A 22,713-nucleotide genomic window follows, 5' to 3' on the forward strand; every position below is an offset into this window, starting at 1 on the left:
GACCTTTAGAAAGAGAGTCATTTCAGGGACTTCCCTGGCAGTTCAGAGGTTTAGACTCCAAGCTCTCAATGCAGGGGGTCCAGATTCAATCCCTAATTAGGGAACTAGATCCCACAGGCTGCAACTGAGAGTTCACATGCTGCAACTAAAGACCTAGCACAGCCAAATAGATAAGTAAATAAAAATAAATAGTGTTGTTGAAGGTGCAATTAGTTAAGATGAGGTAATATTGCAATAGGGAGGGCCCCTAACCCAATATGACTGGTGTTCTTATAAGAAGATGGCCATTTGCAGACCTTAATAGACATTTCTCCAAAGAAGACATGCAGATGGCTAGTAGGCACATGAAAAGATGCTCAACATTGCTAATTATCAGAGAAATGCAAATCAAAGCTACAATGAGGAACCACCTCACACTAGTCAGAATGGCCATCTTCAAAAAGTCAACAAATAACAAATGTTGGAGACAGTGTGGAGAAAAGGGGAACCCTCTGATACTGCTGGTAGGATTGTAAGTTGGTACAGCCACTATGGAAAACGGTATGGAGGATCCTCAGAAAACTAAAAATAGAATTACCACATGATCCAGCAATCCACTCCTGTTGGTATACCCAGACTAACCTGTAATTCAAAGATACACACATCCCTATGTTCATAGCAGCATTGTTCGCGATAGCCAAATCATGGAAATGACCTAAAAATCCACTGACAGATGAATGGATAAAGAAGATGTGGTACATGCACATAATGGAATACTACTCAGTCATATAAAAGAACAAGATAATTCCATCTGCAGCAACATTGATGCAACTAGAGATTATCACACGAAGTAGAGTAAGTCATAAAGAGAAAGACAAATACCACATGGCATCGCTTACATATGGAAGCTAAAATATGGCACAAATGAATTTCTCTACAAATCAGAAACAGACTCAGACACAGAGAACAGGCTTGTGGTTGCCAAGGTGGGGGGAATGAAAGCTTGGCAGTTCGGGGTCGGTAAAGCAAGCTATTCCATTTAGAATGGGTAAGCAATAAGGGCCTACTGTATAGCACAGAGAACTACATTCAGTATTCTGTGATAAACCATAATGGAAAAGAATATTAAAAAACAATGTTTATATGTGTATAATGAGTCACTTTGGTGTACAGCAGAGAGTGGCACAACATTGTAAATCAACTATACTTCAATTTAAAAAACAAAGAAAAAGATGACTCTTTGAAGACAGATACACACACAGAGATAACACCATGTGACAACAAAAGTAGGTGTTGGAGTTAGGCAGCTACAAGCCAGGAAACACCAAAGATTGCCAACGAAAAGTCAGAAGCTAGGAAGAAAGGAGTCCCCCCAGGTTTCAGAAAGAATGTGGTTCTGCCAACCAACACCTTGATTTCAGACATCTAACCTCCAGAACTGTGGAGACGATGCACTTTTGTTATTTTAAGCTCCCGCTTTGTGGCATTTTGCTGTGGCAGCCCAAGGAAACTGACATCGGACTGAGGCCTTCATTCTGCCTTTCTCTCCCTTCTCCCTCCTGACTACCAATGACAGCAGTGTCACAGAACAGCACTGGCAGGACAAGGAGGAGAACCTGAGTTGTTCATTCATTCAGAACTTGGCTGGATTCCTGGCACATTGTAGGTGATGAATAAATCTTTGTGGATTGAGTGAACTTTTCCAGCATTTACTAAGGGACTACTCTTTGCCAGGATTATCTAAAAATGTGACAATAAGTCTTAAAAATCAAGAGTAGACAGTGAATAACATTCCACCTTTCAAAGTGACAGACAGCTTGATAAATATTAGTCATCAAAATGTCTTTCAGAATCCCCATCACACATGTAAACATGACCGTGTTGATTTGCTTTCTGGGCTTTCCTATTCCACTCATCTATCTTCAAGTAATGCTCCACCTCTTTTCCAATTCCTTGCCCCCCTCTGGTGGAGGTGCTAAAGAATGGAGGAAGGTATGAAAAGCAGATGGCAGGAGGGAGAAGCACACCCCAAAGCTGATCACGAGAGACCGTGCACCACCGTCAAACTGTAGAACAAGCACTCTGAGCATGCTGCAGACGTTAGTATCCAACGAAGGCTTATCAAGGTACTTGAAAAAGGTTTGCCCAAAGACAAAGAATGAAACGAGTATTCTGAGAGTAAATTTGTTGAACATATGGAGTGAAAAGAGCAAAGAAAAGTATGTCATACAGTCTCATTTTTATAAAACAATGACAAAAAATTCCTGTGTATGTATGTGTGTGCAGGAACTGTTTATGTACATTTATGTATATTTGAGATTGTGTGAGCGTAGAGAAAAAGGTAAAAGTATGCTCTTTTAGTCTCCTGTGGTTGCTATTACAAACTGACACAAACTTGGTGTCGGAAAACAACAGAAAGTAGTTAAATTCACACAAATGGAAAGTTGAATGGTGGTTTCCAGTCGGAGAGAAAGTGGGGGTTGTTACTGAATGGGTATAGACCTTCAGTTTTGCAGGATGAAAACAGTTCTGGGGATTAGCTGCACAATAATATGAATGTATTTAAGAACTAAATGTACACTTTAAAATAGTTAAGATGATAAATTTTATGTTCTGTATGTCTTACCACAATTTTTAAAAAAGCTTGACACATTTCAGATAAGTATTATTTTTAACCCTATTTTGGAGGAAACGAGGCACTGAAACTTGCCCAAGATTACAATCATAGTCAGTGGCAAAGTGAAAGTGAAGTGAAAGGGTTAGTCACTTAGTTGTGTCTGACTGTTTGAGACCACATGGACTGTAGCCTGCCAGGCTTCTCTGTTCACGGAATTTTCCAGGCAAGAATACTGGAACGGATAGCCATTCCCTTCTCCAGGGGATCTTCCTGACCCTGGCATCGAACCCAGGTCTCCTGCATTGCAGGCGGATTCTTTACTCTCTGAGCCACCAGGAAAACCCAGTAAATGGCAAAGCTGGGATTCAAATCCAGGACAATCGACTCTAAAGATCTTCCTCGTAATCACTATGATATATAAAAGATAAAATAGTCTCTAATTATTGAAAAAAAAAAGACAAAAAGAAAAAGACACTCCCTAGAAAAAACAGCACCCACAAAGTGATTCTCTTTTGTTCTGAAGGCCAGAAGTCTGCCATCAGCTGTTCTGAGCCAGAATTAATGTACTGGGAGGACTGCAGTGCCTCTGGAATCTCTAGGGGAGAATCCATTCCTTGCCTTTTCCAGATCCTGGTGGTTGCTGGTGTTCCCCAACTTGTGGCTACATTGCTCCAATCTCTGCTTCTGTGGTCATACTGCCTTCTCCTCTTCTGTATGTGCCAAATCCCCCTCTGCTTCTCTCTTACAAAATCATTGTGATTGTATTTAGGGCACTCCTGGATAATCCAGGATAATCTTCTACTTCAATATTCTTAACTTCATCGCATCTGCAAAGGTCCTTTTTCCATGTAAGATGACACTGGTTTCAGAATAAGAATCTGCTATCGTTGGGGGTGCCATTCTCCAGCCCACCACAGATACAGGGGAAGGAGCAGCACAATCTCCAGCCTCCAAGATGAGCCCCGGTGATCCTTTCCTCTTGATATGATCGTATCCTCTTGATATGTGAGCCTTTCTGTAATCTCTTCCCACAATGAATGAGGGTGGTCTCTGTGTTCAACATCTGGTGGAGCAGTGACAGTGTGTGACTTCCAGGCTGAGTCACTAAAGGTGTTGTGTAGTTTCTGCTATGCTCTTTTGGACAGATTGCTCTGAGGGAGACCAACCATCATGTGAGGACACCCAGGCAGTGCTGTGAAAAGGCCCATCTGCAGAGGAACTGAGGTCTCCCATTGACAACAGGTACTGTGCTGCCAACCATGTGAGTGTGCCACCTTGGAAGTAGATCCTGGAGCCCCAGACAAGTCTCAAATAATGAGAGCATTCTCAGAACTGCCCAATTACCCAGCCAAGATTTCCTGAGCCACAAAAACATATGAGACATAATAATGTTTATTGTTTTGATGATTAAATTGTGGGATAATTTGCAGCATAGATAGTGATATGGGAGAAGGAGAAACCAAGCCAAACAAACAAAACTATCCCCCCCCAAATTCCTCTTTCTACCCCTAGCATTATATTTTTTAAAAATTTCACAGAGAATAGTTTGGGCTCATGTGGTATTAATCTCTGAGAAAAGAGACAGATTTGAGCGACACAGAACATTCTACATTCTCAGGAGCAGAGAGGAAAGAGCCCATAGTTTTGTTGTAGTTACTCTGCCTCTTCTCATACTGAGGAGTATAATTAGTATTGGTTGTTACTGCTTATCAGTATACATCCTATTTCCTTCCAGTAATAGTGCTCCACTTTTCCTCTAGGGAGCTACTCTGGGAGAACATAAAGGAGCAAGGGAATGAAAAAAAAGCCTATTTGAAGGCAGAATTGATTGACAAATAAATAAACAAAGGAAGCCTCTGGATGCTGGACTTATAACTTCAATCATCTGTGTGAGTCACACATTTAAAGGAGAGCTTAGCTGTGTGTGTATGATGCCAGCGCACTCCTCTTCTAACCCTCATAAACTCCCTGGATAAAAAAAGAAGACGTACAAGCTGTTAAAAAACCCAAAGCTTTCCACTGCTTCACAATTAAGTATAGATTAGTTTAAAGCATTCTACAATATGATTAAATCCATTATCTAGTATTCCCTCCCTCTCTGTGGTTAAAACATGGTATTTGTCAGCTCAGGGCTGCTATCGCAAGGTGCCATAGACTGGGTGGCTGAAATAATAGACATTTATTTATAACAGACAGTCTGGAAGATGGAAATGCAAGATCTGGGTGCCAGCAGAGTTGGTAGTCTGGTAAGACCTCTCTTCCTGGCTTGTAGACAATCACCTGTGTGATGGCCTCACTGTGTCCTCATATAGCCTCTTCTCTGTACGAATGTAGTAGAGAGAGAAAGAGAGAGATCTCTGGTGTCTCTTCCTCTTCTTATAAGGATCTCAGTCCTATTGGGTTGGGGCCTCAATCTTAGGACCTCATTTAACCTTAATTTCCTCATTAAAAGCTCTGTCTCCACATATAGTCACCTTGAGGTTAGGGCTTCAACATATGAATATTGAGAGGGGGCCATAATTTAGTCCATGACAGATATTCACTGCTCACTAAATATCCATGTGTTTCCTACCATTTCCCAGGCTCCTTATGGTCAGTCAGGGTCATGTGACTAGTGGTAGCCAATCAGCTGCAGCAAAAGATACTTCTGATTAAAGATTTTAAAAGCTTGGTGCACAACCTTTAGTTCTATTTTCCTCTTAATGACTCAGAAGCCATATATTCCAGTTGGTGAGGTACAAGATGACATGGCCTCCATTAGCACGGGTCTTGAAATGACTATGCTGCAGCAACTCTCCCCCACCATGCCCCCACCCCCCATCAGCTTGCACAGGACATATATCTTGAATGAGAAATAAGTCTTTGTGATGTTAAGCTTTTGTGATATCAGGGTGAATTTGTAGTTAAGCAAAACCTTGTGTTTCCTAATTCTTAATCCTTATCCTTGGAATTACTAAATAAATGGAAAGATGGTTCATTTTCATGGATCTGAAGTCTTTATTATTGTTAAAATGGCAATATTCCCCAAATCTATATATTCAACACAATTCCTATTTAAAATCTCACTTTTTAAAAACACATTTGACAAGCTAATCCTAAAATTCATATGGAAATACAAGGGACTTCAGAATATTGAAAATATTGAAAACAATATTGAAAAAAAGAGCAAAACTGGAGGATTCACATTTCTCAATTTTAAAACTTACTACAAAGCTACAGTAATCAAGACAGTATGATACTGACATAAGGCTAGATATATATGTATATGGAATAGGATTGAGAATCCAGGACTTCCCTGGTGGGCCAGTAGTTAAGAATGTGCCTGCTAATGCAGGGGACATGGATTTGATCCCTAGTCTGGGAAGATCCCATGTGCTGCAGAGCAACTAAGCCCATGTGCTACAACTACTGAAGCCCATGCACCCTAGAGCCTACGCTCTGCAACAAGAGAAGCCACTGCAATGAGAAGCATTGCAACAAAAAGTAGCCCCCACTCACTAGAGAAAGCCCGCATTTAGCAACAAAGTTTCATTGTAGCCAAAAATTAAAAAAAGAAAAAAGAAAGTGAGAAGCAACTCACAGACTGGGAGAAAATATTTACAAATCATATATGTAATAAGGGTCTTATATGCAGCATATATAAAAAACTTTTACAACTCAACAATGGAAAGAAAAAAATCAATTTAAAAAAGTGGGCAAAGGATCTGAACAGACATTTCTCCAAAGAAAAAATTAAAATGGCCAGTTAGCACATTAAAGATGCTTAACATCATTAGTCATCAGGGAATGCAAATCAAAACCATGGTGAGATAACCACTTCACACCCACTAGGATGGCTGCAAGAAAAAAAGGAAAAAAAATTCTGGAGAGGATGTAGAGAAATTATAAGCTTTGTACCTTACTAGTGGGAATGTAAAATGGTGCAGCTACTTTGGGAAATGGTTTGGCATTTCCTTAAATAGTTAAACATAGAGTTACCATGACCCAACTTTCCACTCTTTAGTTTATACCCAAGAAAATTGAAAACATATATCAATAAAAAAAACCCGTACATGGATGTTCATACTTTATTATTTATAAAAGCCCCAAAGTGGAAACAATCCAAATGTCCATCAGTTGTTGAGTGGATACACATGTGTTCTTTTTTTTTTTTTTAAGATTTGTTGTTTATTTATTTTATTTTTGGCTGGGTGTATCTTCATTGCTGTACCTGGGATTCATCCAGTTGTGGCGAATGGGGGCTACTCTTTGTTGCATTGCACAGGCTTCTCATTGCAGTGGCTTCTTTTGTTGTACAGGCTTTAGGGTGCACAGGTTTCAGGAGTTGTGGCTTCCAGGCTCTAGAGCATGGGCTCAACAGTTGGGCACATGGGCTTAGTTGCATGTGGGATCTTCCAGGACCAGGGATTGAACTGATGTCCCCTGTATTGCAAGGCAGACTCTCAACCCCTGGACCACCAGGAAGGCCCCTACACATGTGTTCTTAAGGCCTCCTTAATTTCTGGAATAATCTTTACCTGACCCAAACTTAGAGTCAGCCATTTCTCCAAGTTCTGGTATTTTTCATTAGTGAATTTAGAACCCAAGGCTCATCACTAAGTATACTCATTGCTACTGGGCTAGTTGCTTCTAGGTACTATCAATGGATAGAGCTGAATTTTCTCATTTTAGTTCTAAAAGTAATGCATCCTAATTTATAAATTTATATGATATCTACCCACCCCTTACAGTCTTCTGTGAGTATTTAGGGATTTCCTTTGATGGAGTCCTATATACCAGAGCCCCCAGGAAGCAGACTGCATGGTAATACATGGAAAATGGTGGAACATGTAGTAAGAATGAGAAATAAGCTTTTGTTACTGTAAGCCTTTGAAATTTGGGATCATTTGTTACAATCAGCCTAATCTAGCCTAATCTGACTGTTACAGTAATTATGCACAAAGCACTGCGCTAGATCCAAATAGCCATTTTAATATAAGTATCAAGAAGTATTAGGAAAAAAAAAAAAAGAAGAAATATTAGGAAGTTAAAATCTTGTTTGCTTTCACATAAATCAGTAAGGCATCAGCAGAGTAGAAGTCCCATCAGAAATTTCAAACTGGCCAAATTTTGTAAAAAGCATCTGGTACTCAATTCTGAAATAAGAAGGGCCAGTTTCTATATAACAGAGGTTAAATCTCTAGGAGAAACAGGGTAACAAGGGCTATGTTTTCCGTTTAAAAATCTCTTCACTAGAATATGAGGACTTCATGTCACTGTACAGATTTATGAAGAAAACAGAATTCTTAATAGAGCCTCGGGCATCTGCTCATATCATGGAGGGAAAGCACTCCCAGAAGCAAGTAGACAACATTTGCCTAGAACCTGCTATTATTACATTCTGTGCATATGGTAGCTAAAAACTCATTAGTTCTATAATTCTGGCTGAAGTTGGCAAGCCACCTCCAGAAATATTTCATACAAGCAAAGTGACAGAAGGCAATTTCCTTTGTTACAGGATGAGCTGGTTAGGGTAGTGGTCATGCACACACAAAAATCAACCAGATAAGAGTGAAACTACTCTTATGAAATGTATTCACAGCTTTTGGTAAGTCAGTTTTCATGTCCCTGGCCTCATGTTTGTCATCTAAGAATACAGTATTGGTCTGACTTACATAATTTCTTTCAAATAGGATTAGAAAATATATTTCAGTAGCCACCATGAGACAGATATATATTTATTTTGTTGAAACAAAAAACCAGAGTGTAGTCACTTTGTTTTAACTTTCCTCCCACAGCCTCCGTTCCTTCTGCAGGGAACTGTTTGTTTCCCTCCCCATCCGCATGGTACCCCATGTGGAGTACCATCCGCATCCTCTTTCTTTAAGTAAAAATGTCCCAGTAATACATTGAGGCTCCCTATGCCCTTCAACACGAAGAGCTGACCCCCACCCTTATCCTCAGGCTCTAGTGATGAATACAGGACCCAAAGTTGACCAATTAGAATGTCAATATATCCTGTCGTCATAACTGGTTCAGAAACGTGTACGTGACCAACTTGGGCCAATGAGAGGCTCCCCTCAGGTTTTGTGCTGAAGTCTTTACAAAGATACTTTCTTTCCAGTGGATAGAATGCAAGCCTGGAGTTGTTTTTGGAATCTTTGCTACCACTTCAGCAGAGCCTGTCAGACAATGCAGCTGTAGAGGAAAGCACAACTAAGAGATTCCTGACTCTCTCTTTTGTGTGCTGCTGCTGCTAAGTCGCTTCAGTCGTGTCCGACTCTGTGCGACCCCATAGACGGCAGCCCACCAGGCTCCCCTATCCCTGGGATTCTCCAGGCAAGAACACTGGAATGGGTTGCCATTTCCTTCTCCAATGCATGAAAGTGAAAAGTGAAAGTGAAGTCACTCAGTCGTGTCTGACTCTTAGTGACCCCATGGACTGCAGCCTACCAGGTTCCTCTGTCCATGGGATTTTCCAGGCAAGAGTACTGGAGTGGGGTGCCATTGCCCAAGATCCAAATAATCTCAAAACTACAACCTGGAGCTTTTTTCATTTAGATGAGTCAGTAAATATCCTTTTTACATTTAAATCAGTTGACTTTCTTTCATTTGCAACCATAAGAATTCTGACTAACGCACTCACAGTTACAGGACAAACAACCAGAAAAATATAGTCCTCTCTGGTCTTACTTATCTCAATGACAAGTCATTGAGCCAGAAACACAATACAAATAAAATTTCTTCCCAATATAGTACATTTTCCCAAAGAATCTCAAAGCATTTACAACCTCAGAAAACAATACCCTGGAACGGAAGAGACACTTTGAAAAGAAGACCTAACTCTTGTTCATCGAGTTGAAAATAACATCGATCTTTTCCTGAGAACAGGCTATGTACCAAGAACTGTACAAGGTATTTTATAGCTTTACCTTATTTAACATTCACTATTTTATTAGGTTGGTGTTATTTTGCCCGCTTTATAGATAGGGATGTTGAGGCACAGAAAGATTTATTTTCCTGAAGTGATTCAGCTCAGAAATGACCTCTCCAGCATTTAAACTCATGTCTTTCTGGCTCAGTCTGTGCTCTTTTATGCAACATTGCTCATCTCTTTATTTACGCTAATATTATGTCAATATTAGCCTTTCTATCGATACTTGCCCACTCACCACTGACAACTGGCCTTCTGCCTCCTAAAGTCCTAGTTGCATTGTGTGAATCGGACACCTTACCTGGGCAAGGTAATTAGATCTGTTCATTTGGATATTTAAGTGCAGGACCCAGAAGGATATTCACTCAGTGCTAGATTCTTGACCTGAAAAGGCATATATGCTACTGGTAAGATGTACTTTTTTAATGTAAGGAACAATATCGTCCTACACCTTTAAATTTTTCAGTAATTTTCTCATGTTCTCACGTATAACTTTTCTAGGATCTCCCCTGTGAGGATTTCCCCTTGAATTGTCCGAGACTCTCAGGGTCTTTCTTGGTACAAAATGATCCACTTAGTCAAACCTCAAAAAGAAAGAACTGGAAATGTGATTGGTTCTCTAGCAGTATCAGTCTTGTCCCTGTTACACTGCATTATGTTTCAGCGCTGATCTCGTGCTGGCTGGTGGATGCCTGCCCATCTCAGTTAGCCTGGATTCTCATTCTTGGCATCCAAGATCAAACCTTGGTTGACTTGCATGTACTTATTCAACACAATGCGGGAGAGCTGGGTCTCACAGAGAATCCAGCTGTCGGAAGTTTGTGTTTAATCCAGGTCACCAGTTTATACTTGCCCTTCCTTCTTGGTGCCACATTTTTTGGAAGCTGTAGTGTCCGGTTCTTCCTGAGGACAGGCCCATGTTGGTTGACCTTGATAGGCTATTGAACTTTAATTCGAAAAACAGAAGGTCTCTGCTCTTCTGTCTCAAGAAGTCTTTCCATTAAGAGAAAGGTGCTAATGACCTTTACATTTGCATGATTAAGGAGGGTGCATTCAAAGGATTCCCTCATTAATAATGAAACTCCTGGATTAGTTATTGTCCCCACCCAAGAACACAGACATCGCTAAAAGATTTTCTAAAATGGTACCTCACCAGGCACCCTATGCCATCTTGAGTCAGAGGCTCGACAAGTTAATTAGTAAAGCAGGCTGACTGACAGAGAAAGAGACTGACTTTCTGACTTTGCCTAAAGTACCAGTTCTGATGCCTAAGACCTTGTTATTCTTCTGGCCCTTCCTTAAGTTCCACCCATGTTAGTAAGGGGCCACCTCTGTTCAGGAGTTCATACTGCAGGTCAAGTTTATATTCCAGGGGAAGGCAACTTCATAGTATAAAGGGCTAATAAAAGGTAATTATTTCCATAATGATTACTATGAAAAATTAACATACATTTCCAGAAGCTCACCCTCCTTTCACCAATTAACTGCCACAAACACGTTAAATAACACTCCATTGTCTTGAATAAACAATAACAGAATAAAGAAAACTTTGTGTAACCATTCTTGAAAATGTTAATGCTGGACTTGATGCAAGAATTACTGAATGTTCTATGGAGAACACGAAAAGCCAGAACTATAAACACTATTTGGTGAAATGGCCAGTTATGTAAAGGAGAAATGGGGCAGAAGTCGGTCAGTATCCCCCACTGTACAGTCTGCGTGTATTTTGAGAGCCAAAAGCAGTTGGGAGACAAGAAGAAGAATTTTTTCGTAAGCTTGATGATATATTATATATTTATGGTATTTATCTGTATTTTTATGTATTTCAAATAACTCATGATTTTAAAGCATATATAGGTTATTTGAAATACATAGAAAATACAGATAATAGTACTCATAAGCCTCCCAGATTTAACATATTTTCACTTTTTGCTCCATTGTATTAGTTTCCTAGGGCTGCTATAACAAGTTATCACAAACTTCATGGCTTAGAACAACAAAAATATATTCTCTTACAGTTATTCCAGAAGTCCAAAATCAATATGTCAGCAAAGTTGATTCCTTCCGGAGAGGCTCAGAGGGAGAATCTTTGCCATCCCATTGTGGCAGCTGCCAGGATTCGGTGTCTTCTGCCTTCTCTCTTCTTCTAAGGATACAGTCAGTCCTTGGTATCCATGGGTCCTGCATCCGCAGAGTCAACTAACTGCAGATAGAAAAATATTCAGAAAAAAAAAATTTCTAGAAAGTTTCAGAAATCAAAACTTTAATTTGCCAAACAGCCTGCAACTATATACATAACATTTACATTGTATTTACAACTATTTACATAGTGTTAGATATGACACCCCACTCCAGTACTCTTGCCTGGAAAATCCCATGGATGGAGGAGCCTGGTGGGCTGCAGTCCATGGGGTCGCTAAGAGTCGGACACGACTAAGTGACTTCACTTTCACATTTCACTTTCATGCATTGGAGAAGGAAATGGCAACCCACTCCAGTGTTCTTGCCTGGAGAATCCCAGGGACGGGGGAGCCTGGTGGGCTGCTGTCTATGGGGTCGCACAGAGTCGGACATGACTGAAGCGACTTAGCAGCAGCAGCAGCAGATATTATAAGTAATCTAGAGATGATTAAAATTATACTGGCAAAGGATGTATATAGGTTATATGCAAATACTACACCATTTTATGTGAGGGACTTGAGCATCCCTGAATTTAGGTAGATACCCACGAGGTCCTGGAACCAAACATCTGTGGACACTGAAGGGTGACTACACCTGTCCTTGGATTTAGGGCCTACCCGAAATCAGGATCTCAAGATCCTTATATTAATTTCATCTGCAAAGATCCTTTTTCCAAATAGGGACATATTCTCAGGCTTTTGGTGGAACACATCTTTCGGGGGGTGGGGGCACTCTTCAACCCACTACAACTATTTACCTTAACCCTTACAAATAAAATGGCACAGATATAGTTGAAATTCCTTCCTCAACCTTCTTCTGTTTCATTTCATCCTCATTTTAACAATAATCCTAAGTGTTGCTGCTATGTATGTTTCAATACTTTAACTACCTTTATATCTGCAAAGAATTTGCAGTTGTTTATATATAGACACTACTTTTATAAGACTAAAAGATTTCTATAAATGGCAACACTGTGTACATTTTTTGCAACTTTTTTTTTTTTTACTGAATATCAATATTTTAAGATTTACCTGTGCAGATACACATAGCTATGATTTACTTATTCTGACTATGGCATGAATGTCCACAGTTTATTTCTCCATTCCTCTGTTGAAAGACATTTGGATATTATTATGATTTGGATATTATAAACTTAGTGGTCATGATCATTCCAGGATGTATCTCCTATCCTTGTATACACACACATGTGAGAATTTCTCTAGGGTTGATACCTTAAAGTGGAATGGATAGATTCCATTTTTTTTTCCCTCCATTTTTCTATTTTCTTGAAGGGAATATGTAGACATCAACTGTTGTTTCTTGAAAGTTTGCAAATACTAGGGCATAAACTATCTGGATCTTCTCTGTTTGGGGGATGGGCTTTTTTTTAAACTATAATTTAATTTCTGTAATGACTGAAAGTATATTATATCTTTAAAATTTCTGTTTTAAATTTTGGTCTTTTATATTTGTCTGGAAAATTATTCACTTTATGTTTTCAAATGTTTTAGTTTATTGCTGTTCATAATAACATGGAATTGGGGTTTTATAAGGGCAAAAGTTTGAATATTGGTAATTTCATGTGACGACATAAAAATTTCTTGTGGCTTTAAATGTTCTTTCTTCATTTATAATTATGAGTTTCTTTCATTACTAATATCATTATTTGTATTTTTGGTTTATTACCAAATACCTCTGTATTTTATTAGTCTTTCAAAATGTAAGATTATCTCAGCTGTTTCTTCATTTTTTATTTCATGAGTTTCTAGACCCTGATGCTGGGAGGGATTGGAGGCAGGAGGAGAAGGGGACGACAGAGGATGAGATGGCTGGATGGCATCACTGACTCGATGGACATGAGTTTGGGTAAACTCTGGGAGTTGGTGATGGACAGGGAGGCCTGGCGTGCTGCGATTCATGGGGTCGCAAAGAGTCGGACACGACTGAGCGACTGAACTGAATTGAACTGAGTCTTGTTTTTATTTTTCCTTCTTGCTGCCATCTTGTGACCTTTGAATTTACCCTTTTGCTCTTTTTCTAGATTCTTGAACATTGATCTCATGGCTTTTTAACATTTCTATTATCTGATATAAGTACATTTAAGTTTAGTCTCTCCTAGATGTATCCAAATTTTAATAAAAGGTATTTTCATTGTCATTTGGTTCTACATATTTTTTATTTCTATCTTAAATGTTTCTTTGAAAAGTAAATTATTTAAAAGTATGTGTTTTAGTATCTATAATACAGGAGGGTTCTGTTTATTTACCATCTTTTAAATAATTCATTTAAAATTTTATTTAGAGAAAATACATTAGTTTTATAGTATTTCTCTTTATGGCCTAATGTATGATTTGTTTTTGAAGAAGTTTATGTGTGCATAAAAAGAATGGGTATATTATGATTTTTATGGTTAAGTACTGTATTTATATGAAGCTGATAATTATGTAGTTCAAGCCTTCTAGAAGCTTATTGATTTTTTTTTGACTCTTCGATCTATCAATTCTAGATACATGTATTAAAATCTACTATGATTCTGGATTTGTAAACTGACCCTGTTCACTTTTGCATTTCATATTTTGAAACTTGGCTATCAGGCATATACAAAGATGACAGTTACTTTCTCTTTGCACCCTGTAACATGTGGAATCTTAGTTCCCCAACCAGAGACTGAATCCACACTCCCTGCATTGGAAGCATTAAGTCTTAACCACTGGACTGCCAGGGAAGTCCCTCTCTTAGCACTTTTAAGACATTAACTCCATTTGCCTCTGACCTCTATTTTATTGTCTATCCAATTGTTGATTCAACGTAGGCAATCTCTCTCTTTATTGTTGATTTTTCCCTTTGTCTTTAATGTTTTACCATTTCATTATGAAGTTTCTAGATAGATTACCCTACATGGAAATCTTACAGAGTCCTCAGACTATGGCTGCTGCCACTCAGCACCCATTCCCTAGGCCAATATCCTGGCTTGTCCTGACCCTGAGCTGTGGGCTTCCCTGGTGGCTCATATGGTAAAGAATCTGCCTGCAATGCAGGAGATCCAGATTTGACCCCTGGGTTGGGAAGATCCCCTGGAGAAGGGAATGGCAACCCCTTCCAGTATTCTTGCCTGGAGAATCCCATGGACAGACAAGCCTGGTGGGATACAGTCCATGGGGTCGCAAAGAGTCAGACATTACTGAGTGACTGTCACTGTCACTGAGCTGTTGGCGACTTCTGGCTCTTATTACTCTGGCTTTGAGTTTTTGCTTTATTTCCAGAATTCATCATTTTATTTCTCTTTTTTCTTTATTCATTTTTTCACATTAAAATGATTTAGTAATATTTTATCCAGAATTTTTATGTGATTATAGTGGGAAGAGTTTCTATGTCAGCTCTGTCATCACTACTGATGAATCAGAAGGCTCTGAAACCCCCTTTACTCTTCTATGAGATCAGGAGAAAAAATATGGAGTCGACTGCTTTCCACTGAGAGCCCAGCACTGAGAATCAGGGGATAATATTCTCTTCCATCCAAAATCCCTGTCTGACTTAAGGTCAGTGACCTTAAAAATGTGATGACGTACAGAGTAAAATGTTATATAAAATTAAGTGATGCCACTGTGAAAGAATATGTTATTATTTACATTTTATAGGGGAGGAACTGGGGCTCAGAAGCTAAGTAACTTGATCAAAGTTAGAAAGGTAGTAAGTGAAAAAATTTTGATTTTAAGCTATGATTCTGAGAACAAAGCCCACATTTCCCCTATTATGTTGCCTCCTAGGAAATTGTAATCTGCATAACAAGAAGACATTTTAAAAAGGTAAAAATTAAAGAATCAGGATACATTTAAGGGCTAAGCTGTGTAGCATAGAAAAAATTATAAAAGGAAGATATCAATGTGGGGTATATATTATATATAGATATATATCACTTCACTCCTGTTGAGAGAAATCAAATAGCTGCATGTCAGTTGAATGCATTTCTCACAGATAGGATTACCTGTCGAGAACAGTTTTGGAAGAGCTCAGCAGATGGCATTCCAAATGAGAGATGCCCACATGGGCTGTGAAGGCTATAATGGATTTCAAACATCTATGTCTGTCTCTCTGGCAAATGACATTGCCTTGAAAAGGTGGATTTTTTTTCTTTGTCGTTTGAAGGTTGTATCTACTTGTAAAGAGAGGCACATTTGCCTTATATGGATTGGATCTAAATCTGTGTGGACACATCAGATTGTGTGTGTGAGTTGACCCAATTATATTGGGTGATTCTGAAGTTAGAGGTACTCTAGCTGATTTTTTAAAATTAGTAAATTAATTAATGTGGCTTTTAAATTATTTTTGGCTGTGCTGGGTCTTTGTTGCTGTCCATGGGCTTTCTTTAGTTGTGGTGAGTGTAGGCCACTCTTAATTGCAGTGCATGGGCTTCTCATTGGGGTGGCTTCTCTTGTTGCAGAACAAGGGCTCTAGGTGCATGGGCTTCAGTAGTTAAGACCCATGAGCTTAATTGCCCCATGGCACGTGGAATCTTCCTGGACCAGGGATTGAACCTTTGTCCCCTGCATTTGCAAGTAGTTCTTAACCACTGGACCACCAGGGAAGTCCACTCCAATTGATTTTTTTTACCCCTAATATTTGCCTTATTTCTTCATAAGATAAAAGGATCTGATTTCCCAAGCAAACATGCTATTTCCTGGTGTAAAGCTGATGTTAAGTGATGTCTCAGGTTTTAATTCTAAAGCTTTAAGTTGTATATAATAGAAAAACCTAAGTGAACGTGGCTAAACAGTAAGGAATTAATTTTTCCAAACAGGAATTTTGAAAGTAGAGTGATTTCGGCCTGGTCAATTTAAGAGCTCAAATATGTCATCAAAGGCTAGCTCTTTCCATGTGTTCTTGCTCCATCCCCAATGTGCTGATTTCTGTTACCTTGCTCTTCTCATTATGGTTCTAAGATGGCTGCCTCACCTGCAGGAATCTTTCCTTCATAGAGCAAAGTAGAGGCATCAAAAAGGGAAATTTTTCCTCACAGGTAGAGAAGAAACTCCCAGAAGCTACCACTCATTCACAAATCATTTGCTAGAAGTGCCTCATATACCCATTCCTAAATAATCAATGGCAAGAAAAATGAAATTATACAATGGGTTTTGCTAACAGAGGCTCATTTTTGCAGGCTAGAGAGGGCTTATTTGGCCATGATAAGGATGAAGCTAATCAGGGTTCTACTGGTAAGCAACATGGGAGCGACCAGCTTTCAACAGGTAACCAAGAACATTTGCTACATGTATGTCTTGTTGGGCTGGGAAAATGTGCTAACAGTTTTTACCTCTCGGTCAGTTGGTTGAAGAAGGTGATTGTCATTATTTATCCACCAAAGAGCTGTGAATAATATTTTGTTTTTAACCAGAAATACTTTCTCTTTTTTAGTTCATGAAGCTTGAATCTATAATACTAAAAACAAACAAACAAAAACTATAGTTTCGTCAGCTCAAAACACCATCTTTTTTCTTAAAAAAAAAAAAAAAATCACTCTACCTACTTCTCTGGCCATAGAGCTGGCCATAGAGCTGGGCATATGACACAGGATGGCTATCGTGATTGGTCTGTGATGGGCATGTGGCTCGGGCTAGGTCAAGTGTCTTTCTCAAGATTTTTCTAACAGGAGATGATAGAAAAAAAATTTTTTTGTGGGTTAGGGTGGGAGTCACATACAGAATTATAAAGGCTGGAGACAAATGTAGCCATGGTTCTGGATGATAGTTATAGGTGTCCTGAAATAATGAGAACACATGCAGGGAAAAAAAATCAGAAGCAAGGTATGGGGTAGAAAGGAGGACAGAAAAAGGAACATTCCTACATTGTTTGTGAGAATGTAAATTGGAGCAGCCTCTATGGAGAACAGTATGGAGGTTCCTTAGAAAACTAAAAATAGAGTTACCATATGATCCTGCAATCCTACTCCTGGGCATATATCTTGAGGAAACTAACTTGAATAGATACATGCCCCCCAGTGTTCATGGGCAATAGCCAAGACATGGAAGCAGCTTTAATGTCCACTGACAGATGAATGGATAAAGAAGATGTAGTACATATATACAATAGAATACTACTCAGCCATAAAAAGAATAAAATACCATTTGCAGCAACACTGATGGACCTAGAGATTACCATATCAAGTAAAGTATGTCAGGCAGAGAAAGACAAGTATCATATGATATCACATATGAGGAATCTAAAAAGTGATACAAATGGACTTCTGTACAGAAAAGAAGCAAACTTATAGAAAACAAATTAATGGTTACCAAAGGGAATAGCTGGGGATTGGGAGAGGTAAATTAGGAGTTTGGGATTAACATATACACACTCAGTTCAGTTCAGTTCAGTTCAGTCGCTCAGTTGTGTCCGACTCTTTGCGACCGTATGAATTGCAGCACGCCAGGCCTCCCTGTCTATCACCAACTCCCGGAGTTCACTCAAACTCATGTCCATAGAGTTGGTGATGCCATCCAGCCATCTCATCCTCTGTCGTCCCCTTTTCCTCCTGCCCCAATCCCTCCCAGCGTCAGAGTCTTTTCCAATGAGTCAACTCTTCACATGAGGTGGCCAAAGTACTGGAGTTTCAGCTTCAGCATCATTCCTTCCAAAGAAATCCCAGGGCTGATCTCCTTCAGAATGGACTGGTTGGATCTCCTTGCAGTCCAAGGGACTCTCAAGAGTCTTCTCCAACACCACAGTTCAAAAGCATCAATTCTTTGGTGCTCAGCTTTCTTTACTACTCTGTGTAAATGGACAAACAAAAGGACTGACTCTATAGCACAGGGAACTGTACTCAATATCTTGTAATAACCTATAATGGAAAAGAATCTGAAAAAGAATATATGTGTGTGTGTGTGTGTGTATGTCTATATAACTGAATCACTTGGCTATACACTTAAAACTAACACAACATTACAAATTAACTATACTTCAATTAAAAAGAAAGAAAGAAAAGACAAAGGCATGGTAGTGTCTGTTTCCCAAACCTTTCCTTTCTGTCTTTTTTGCGGTTTGGTGTTTTGAACCAATACATTCTTTCTTATTTAAGTTAATTTGAATTAGATTACTCTCTACTGCAACAAGAAGAGTCCTGACTAAACAGAGTCCTTTAGTTATCTAAACTATATAGTTGAGGGGGATCAACATTCAAATTGTACAATAGGGACAACAGAAAGTAATTTCAACAGAGGAAGTTTAATATAAAGAATTATTGACCATAATAGAGAGTCAGTGTAACAAGGGAACGGGTAGCAAAAGATGAGGAGAATTCTAAATAATACAGGAATGGCAGAGGTAATGGAGCAGCCACTACCCAAGGGCTGAGTTAATCATGGAAGAGTCTGCCAGTCCCTCTATACTGATAGTCAACATGTTGGAGTGGGCAGGGTGTATGACTTACTGAATGGCAGAAATTCCATGCATGGAGGAGCCTGGTGGGCTACAGTCCATTGGGTCGCAAAGAGTTGGACAGAACTGAGTGACTAACAGTTTCTCTTCACTTTCAAAGGTATCTTACTGGAATTCCTTGAGAACCTCATAATGTACTGAGTCTGGGGTCCAAGCATAAAGATTGCCTTACTTGAACCTGAAGAAATATGCATCTTTAACAGTGGTTCAGGATAACTGTTCCTTATTCAATTCCTTTCAGTAGTCAAAAAATGAAACTCAAGGCCATTCAGCTCACTTTAGGTTGTTTCATAAACAAAACAACTCCAACAGAAGATGGTCACAGCAAAGATTTTGTTGGATAGCCTATCCTCTTCCATGAAGTACAGTACAGTTTCTCACAATCATTTGGTCATTTTGTTAGTCTAGGGCTTAGAAAAAAACATTCCCCCTTACAGAGAAGAGGCTGCTGTGTAAGAGACACGACACAGGTTCTGGAGCCGGACGGCCGAAGTTTGAAGCTGCGTTGGCCCTTTCCTATGCATGCAATCTTGGATCCTTAAGGATACTTAACCATTCCCATTCAGATTTATTTCATCTATAAACTGATTATAATGATAGTCTCTCCCCCAATGGTTGCTTTGAGGATTGAGTGAGTTAATACGCTCAGTTGTTTAGAACAATTCTGTGCCTCCTGGTAAGTGGTTGGTGCTGCTAAGTAGCTTCAGTTGTGTCTGACTCTGCGCGACCCCATAGACGGCAGCCCACCAGGCTCCCCCGTCCCTGGGATTCTCCAGGCAAGAACACTGGAGTGGGTCGCCATTTCCTTCTCCAATGCGTGAAAGTGAAAGTGAAGTCGCTCAGTGTCTGACTCTTAGCGACCCCGTGGACTGCAGCCTACCAGGTTCCTCTGTCCATGGGATTCTCCAGGCAAGAGTACTGGAATGGGGTTGATAAATTGTAGCTATTATTATTAAAATCAGACCCTGGAAAATAAAACCACCAGAGGGCTATAAAAGAAGACAAGGTTAAATTATTTGCAAACCCAAACTCTCTTGAACTCTAATTCTTGATGTTTTTGTCTACCAAAAGACCTCGTCTGAGTGGGTAAAACAAAGAGAGAAGAGAGGAGAGAAAAGTGAGGAGAGACACACACACAGACACACACACCACGGTCCTTCATCCACTGTTTTCTCATCCCTTAGTAACCAAGAGACCTGTTTCTGCTCTATTTTCCCATGCTCCTGATTAGGCTCTATTTGGCTAAAGAAGCCAACATTCTTTGATTTCTGTAGTGAAGTCTAGGTCAGTGTCAAGGGGAGTCTCTGATCTCTTCAGTTGACACTTTGTCTGAGAAAAGAGCGGCTCTGTTCTGATTTTATTATGTAGCAGACGATTGATAAGGTGAACAACCCTTGTGTCAGTTTAAATTATGCCCTCTGTCCTGTTCCTAAACAAAAATTTGCTAAAAATCCTCTGTTCAAATCCTATGCTCAAAAGTACTCCCCCATGAAGCTTTTCCTTCTATTCATAGACCCCAAAATGCAACAGTGTGACTAGTGGTGGAGGGTAGAGTCTGGGAAAGGGAAGGCCTACTGCAACAGGGAGCAGGGTCATTTGCTGACTTGAAATAAGGAAGTGGCTATGTGAATTTCAGGGGACAGAACAAAGCCCCAAGAGCAGAAGCGCAGGGCAGATTTTGGCTGACTGTAGGTAACATTTCCTGATAGAGTGACTAAAACAAGAAGGGCCACTGTACTAAGTAGAGACTTTTCTGAAATAGTTCAGGTGCAAGTAATGCATACTGCAGAGCAGATTCCTGTCTTGCTGGGGAGAATGGATGAGGTGACCTCTAGACTTTCTATGATTCCGTGACACTTGATGAGCAAAGGAACAGCTGTGCTTTGACAATCAATCCTAAAGAGAGCTCCTGGATCATGGTGACTTGTTAAAAGTCTCGGGCATAAACCAATTCTCATTTGGATATCCTGACTCATCAGACATTGTCAAGGCTTTCACTACTTCATCCTCTCAGTAAGCCAGTTATTTAAAAAAATTTTTTTTTATTTATTTGGCTGCGCTGGGTCTTAGTTGCGGCATGTGGGATGTTTTGTTTGTTTTAGTTGTGGCATGCAAACTCTTAGTTGCGGCTCACAGGATCTATGAGTTTCCTGACCAGGGATCGAATCTGGCCCCCTGCACTGGGAGCACAGTCTTAGCCACTGGATCACCAGCAGGATCACTTGTTGACCACCAGTATCAGTTATTACTTCACTTTTACAAAGGAAGAAACTGAGGCTCAGAGAATTTAGGTTGCCAGTCTTAATTAAAATTCAGTCTCATCTGTCTTTGATGTCAAAGAATGTCTTTGACACTTGGAAGGAAAGTTATGACCAACCTAGATAGCATGTTCCGTCTAGTCAAGGCTATGGTTTTTCCAGTGGTCATGTATGGATGTGAGAATTGGACTGTGAAGAAAGCTGAGCGCCGAAGAATTGATGCTTTTGAACTGTGGTGTTGGAGAAGACTCTTGAGAGTCCCTTGGACTGCAAGGAGATCCAACCAGTCCATTCTGAAGGAGATCAGTCCTGAGTGTTCATTGGAAGGACTGACGCTGAAGCTGAAACTCCAATACTTTGGCTACCTGATGCTAGGAGCTGACTCATTTGAAAAGCCCCTGATGTTGGGAAAGATTGAAGGCAGGAGAAGGGGACGACAGAGGATGAGATGGCTGGATGGCATCACCGACTCAATGCACATGAGTTTGGGTGAACTCCGGGAGTTGGTGATAGACAGGGAGGCCTGGAGTGCTGAGATTCATGGGGTTGCAAAGAGTCGGACACGACTGAGCAACTGAACTGAACTGAAACTGAAATACTGCTGAAAAGATGCTATACAAAATTAAGCGAACTTTAAAGGTAGTCAAATAAGTTCAGATACAAAAGTTTGTTACTATGTCATAAACAACAAAATCTTGACTTTTCTCATTTGCTTTTCAGGAAAAGAGGAAAAAACCCTTTTTCCTCCCTCAGCTTTAAAACTTTCAGGCCCATGGCAGGCTATGAATAAATTGTTCTTTAAAAATCATAGTGGACATCACAGTGTTTCTTTCTTCTTTTGTATTTGCTAATTCAGAATTGTGAGTAGTATGAATTCCATATCTTTATTACGTCAATTTTTCTCCACTATCTTCTTTCCTTGCTCTTTCTTCTTTCTGCTCAGAAAAATATGTCATGTTCTTACAGGGGAGGAAAACTTTTCCTTTCCACCCTTGTAGGTTCTGTGGTTGTTCTAAGAATTTGATTGACATAAGACAGATTAACAGGTGGAAAACATTTTTTTTTTTTTAATTATGGGCACAGGAGCCTCACAAAAGTATGAGGCTCAAAAGGCAACTTCCTTCAAAAGAATCTGGAGAATATATATATTCATCAGATTCTTTTTATATATATATAAAACTGAATCTTATATATATTTCTGAAGAATATATATACATATATATATAACTGAATCACTTTGCTATATACCCCAAACTAGAATATATTATATATCTGAATATATATAGAAATGAATCTTATATATATATATATCTGAAGACTATATATAACTGAATCAC

At 39.5% G+C, this 22,713-nt stretch overlaps 1 protein-coding gene across 2 annotated transcripts in view; it reads right to left on the minus strand.

Moving 5' to 3' along the window:
- Nucleotides 1-11,525: 11,525 nt before the first annotated feature.
- Nucleotides 11,526-22,713, minus strand: part of METTL8 (methyltransferase 8, tRNA N3-cytidine) — a 171,161-nt gene continuing 159,973 nt past the window's right edge. Inside the window, exon 10 of one of the 2 annotated variants that reach the window (XM_086357998.1) lies at nt 11,526-11,712. In XM_086357998.1, the coding sequence (XP_086214124.1) occupies nt 11,705-11,712 (8 nt within the window). In that variant the 3' untranslated portion in view covers nt 11,526-11,704. The remainder of the gene's footprint in view (nt 11,713-22,713) is intronic. The other variant, XM_086357980.1, reaches the window with a different exon arrangement.

The sequence above is a fragment of the Bos grunniens genome, chromosome 2, assembly GCF_055505025.1.
Source record: "Bos grunniens cultivar Pamir isolate PY7600 chromosome 2, Bosgru_T2T1.0, whole genome shotgun sequence".
Classification (NCBI taxonomy): domain Eukaryota; kingdom Metazoa; phylum Chordata; class Mammalia; order Artiodactyla; family Bovidae; genus Bos; species Bos grunniens.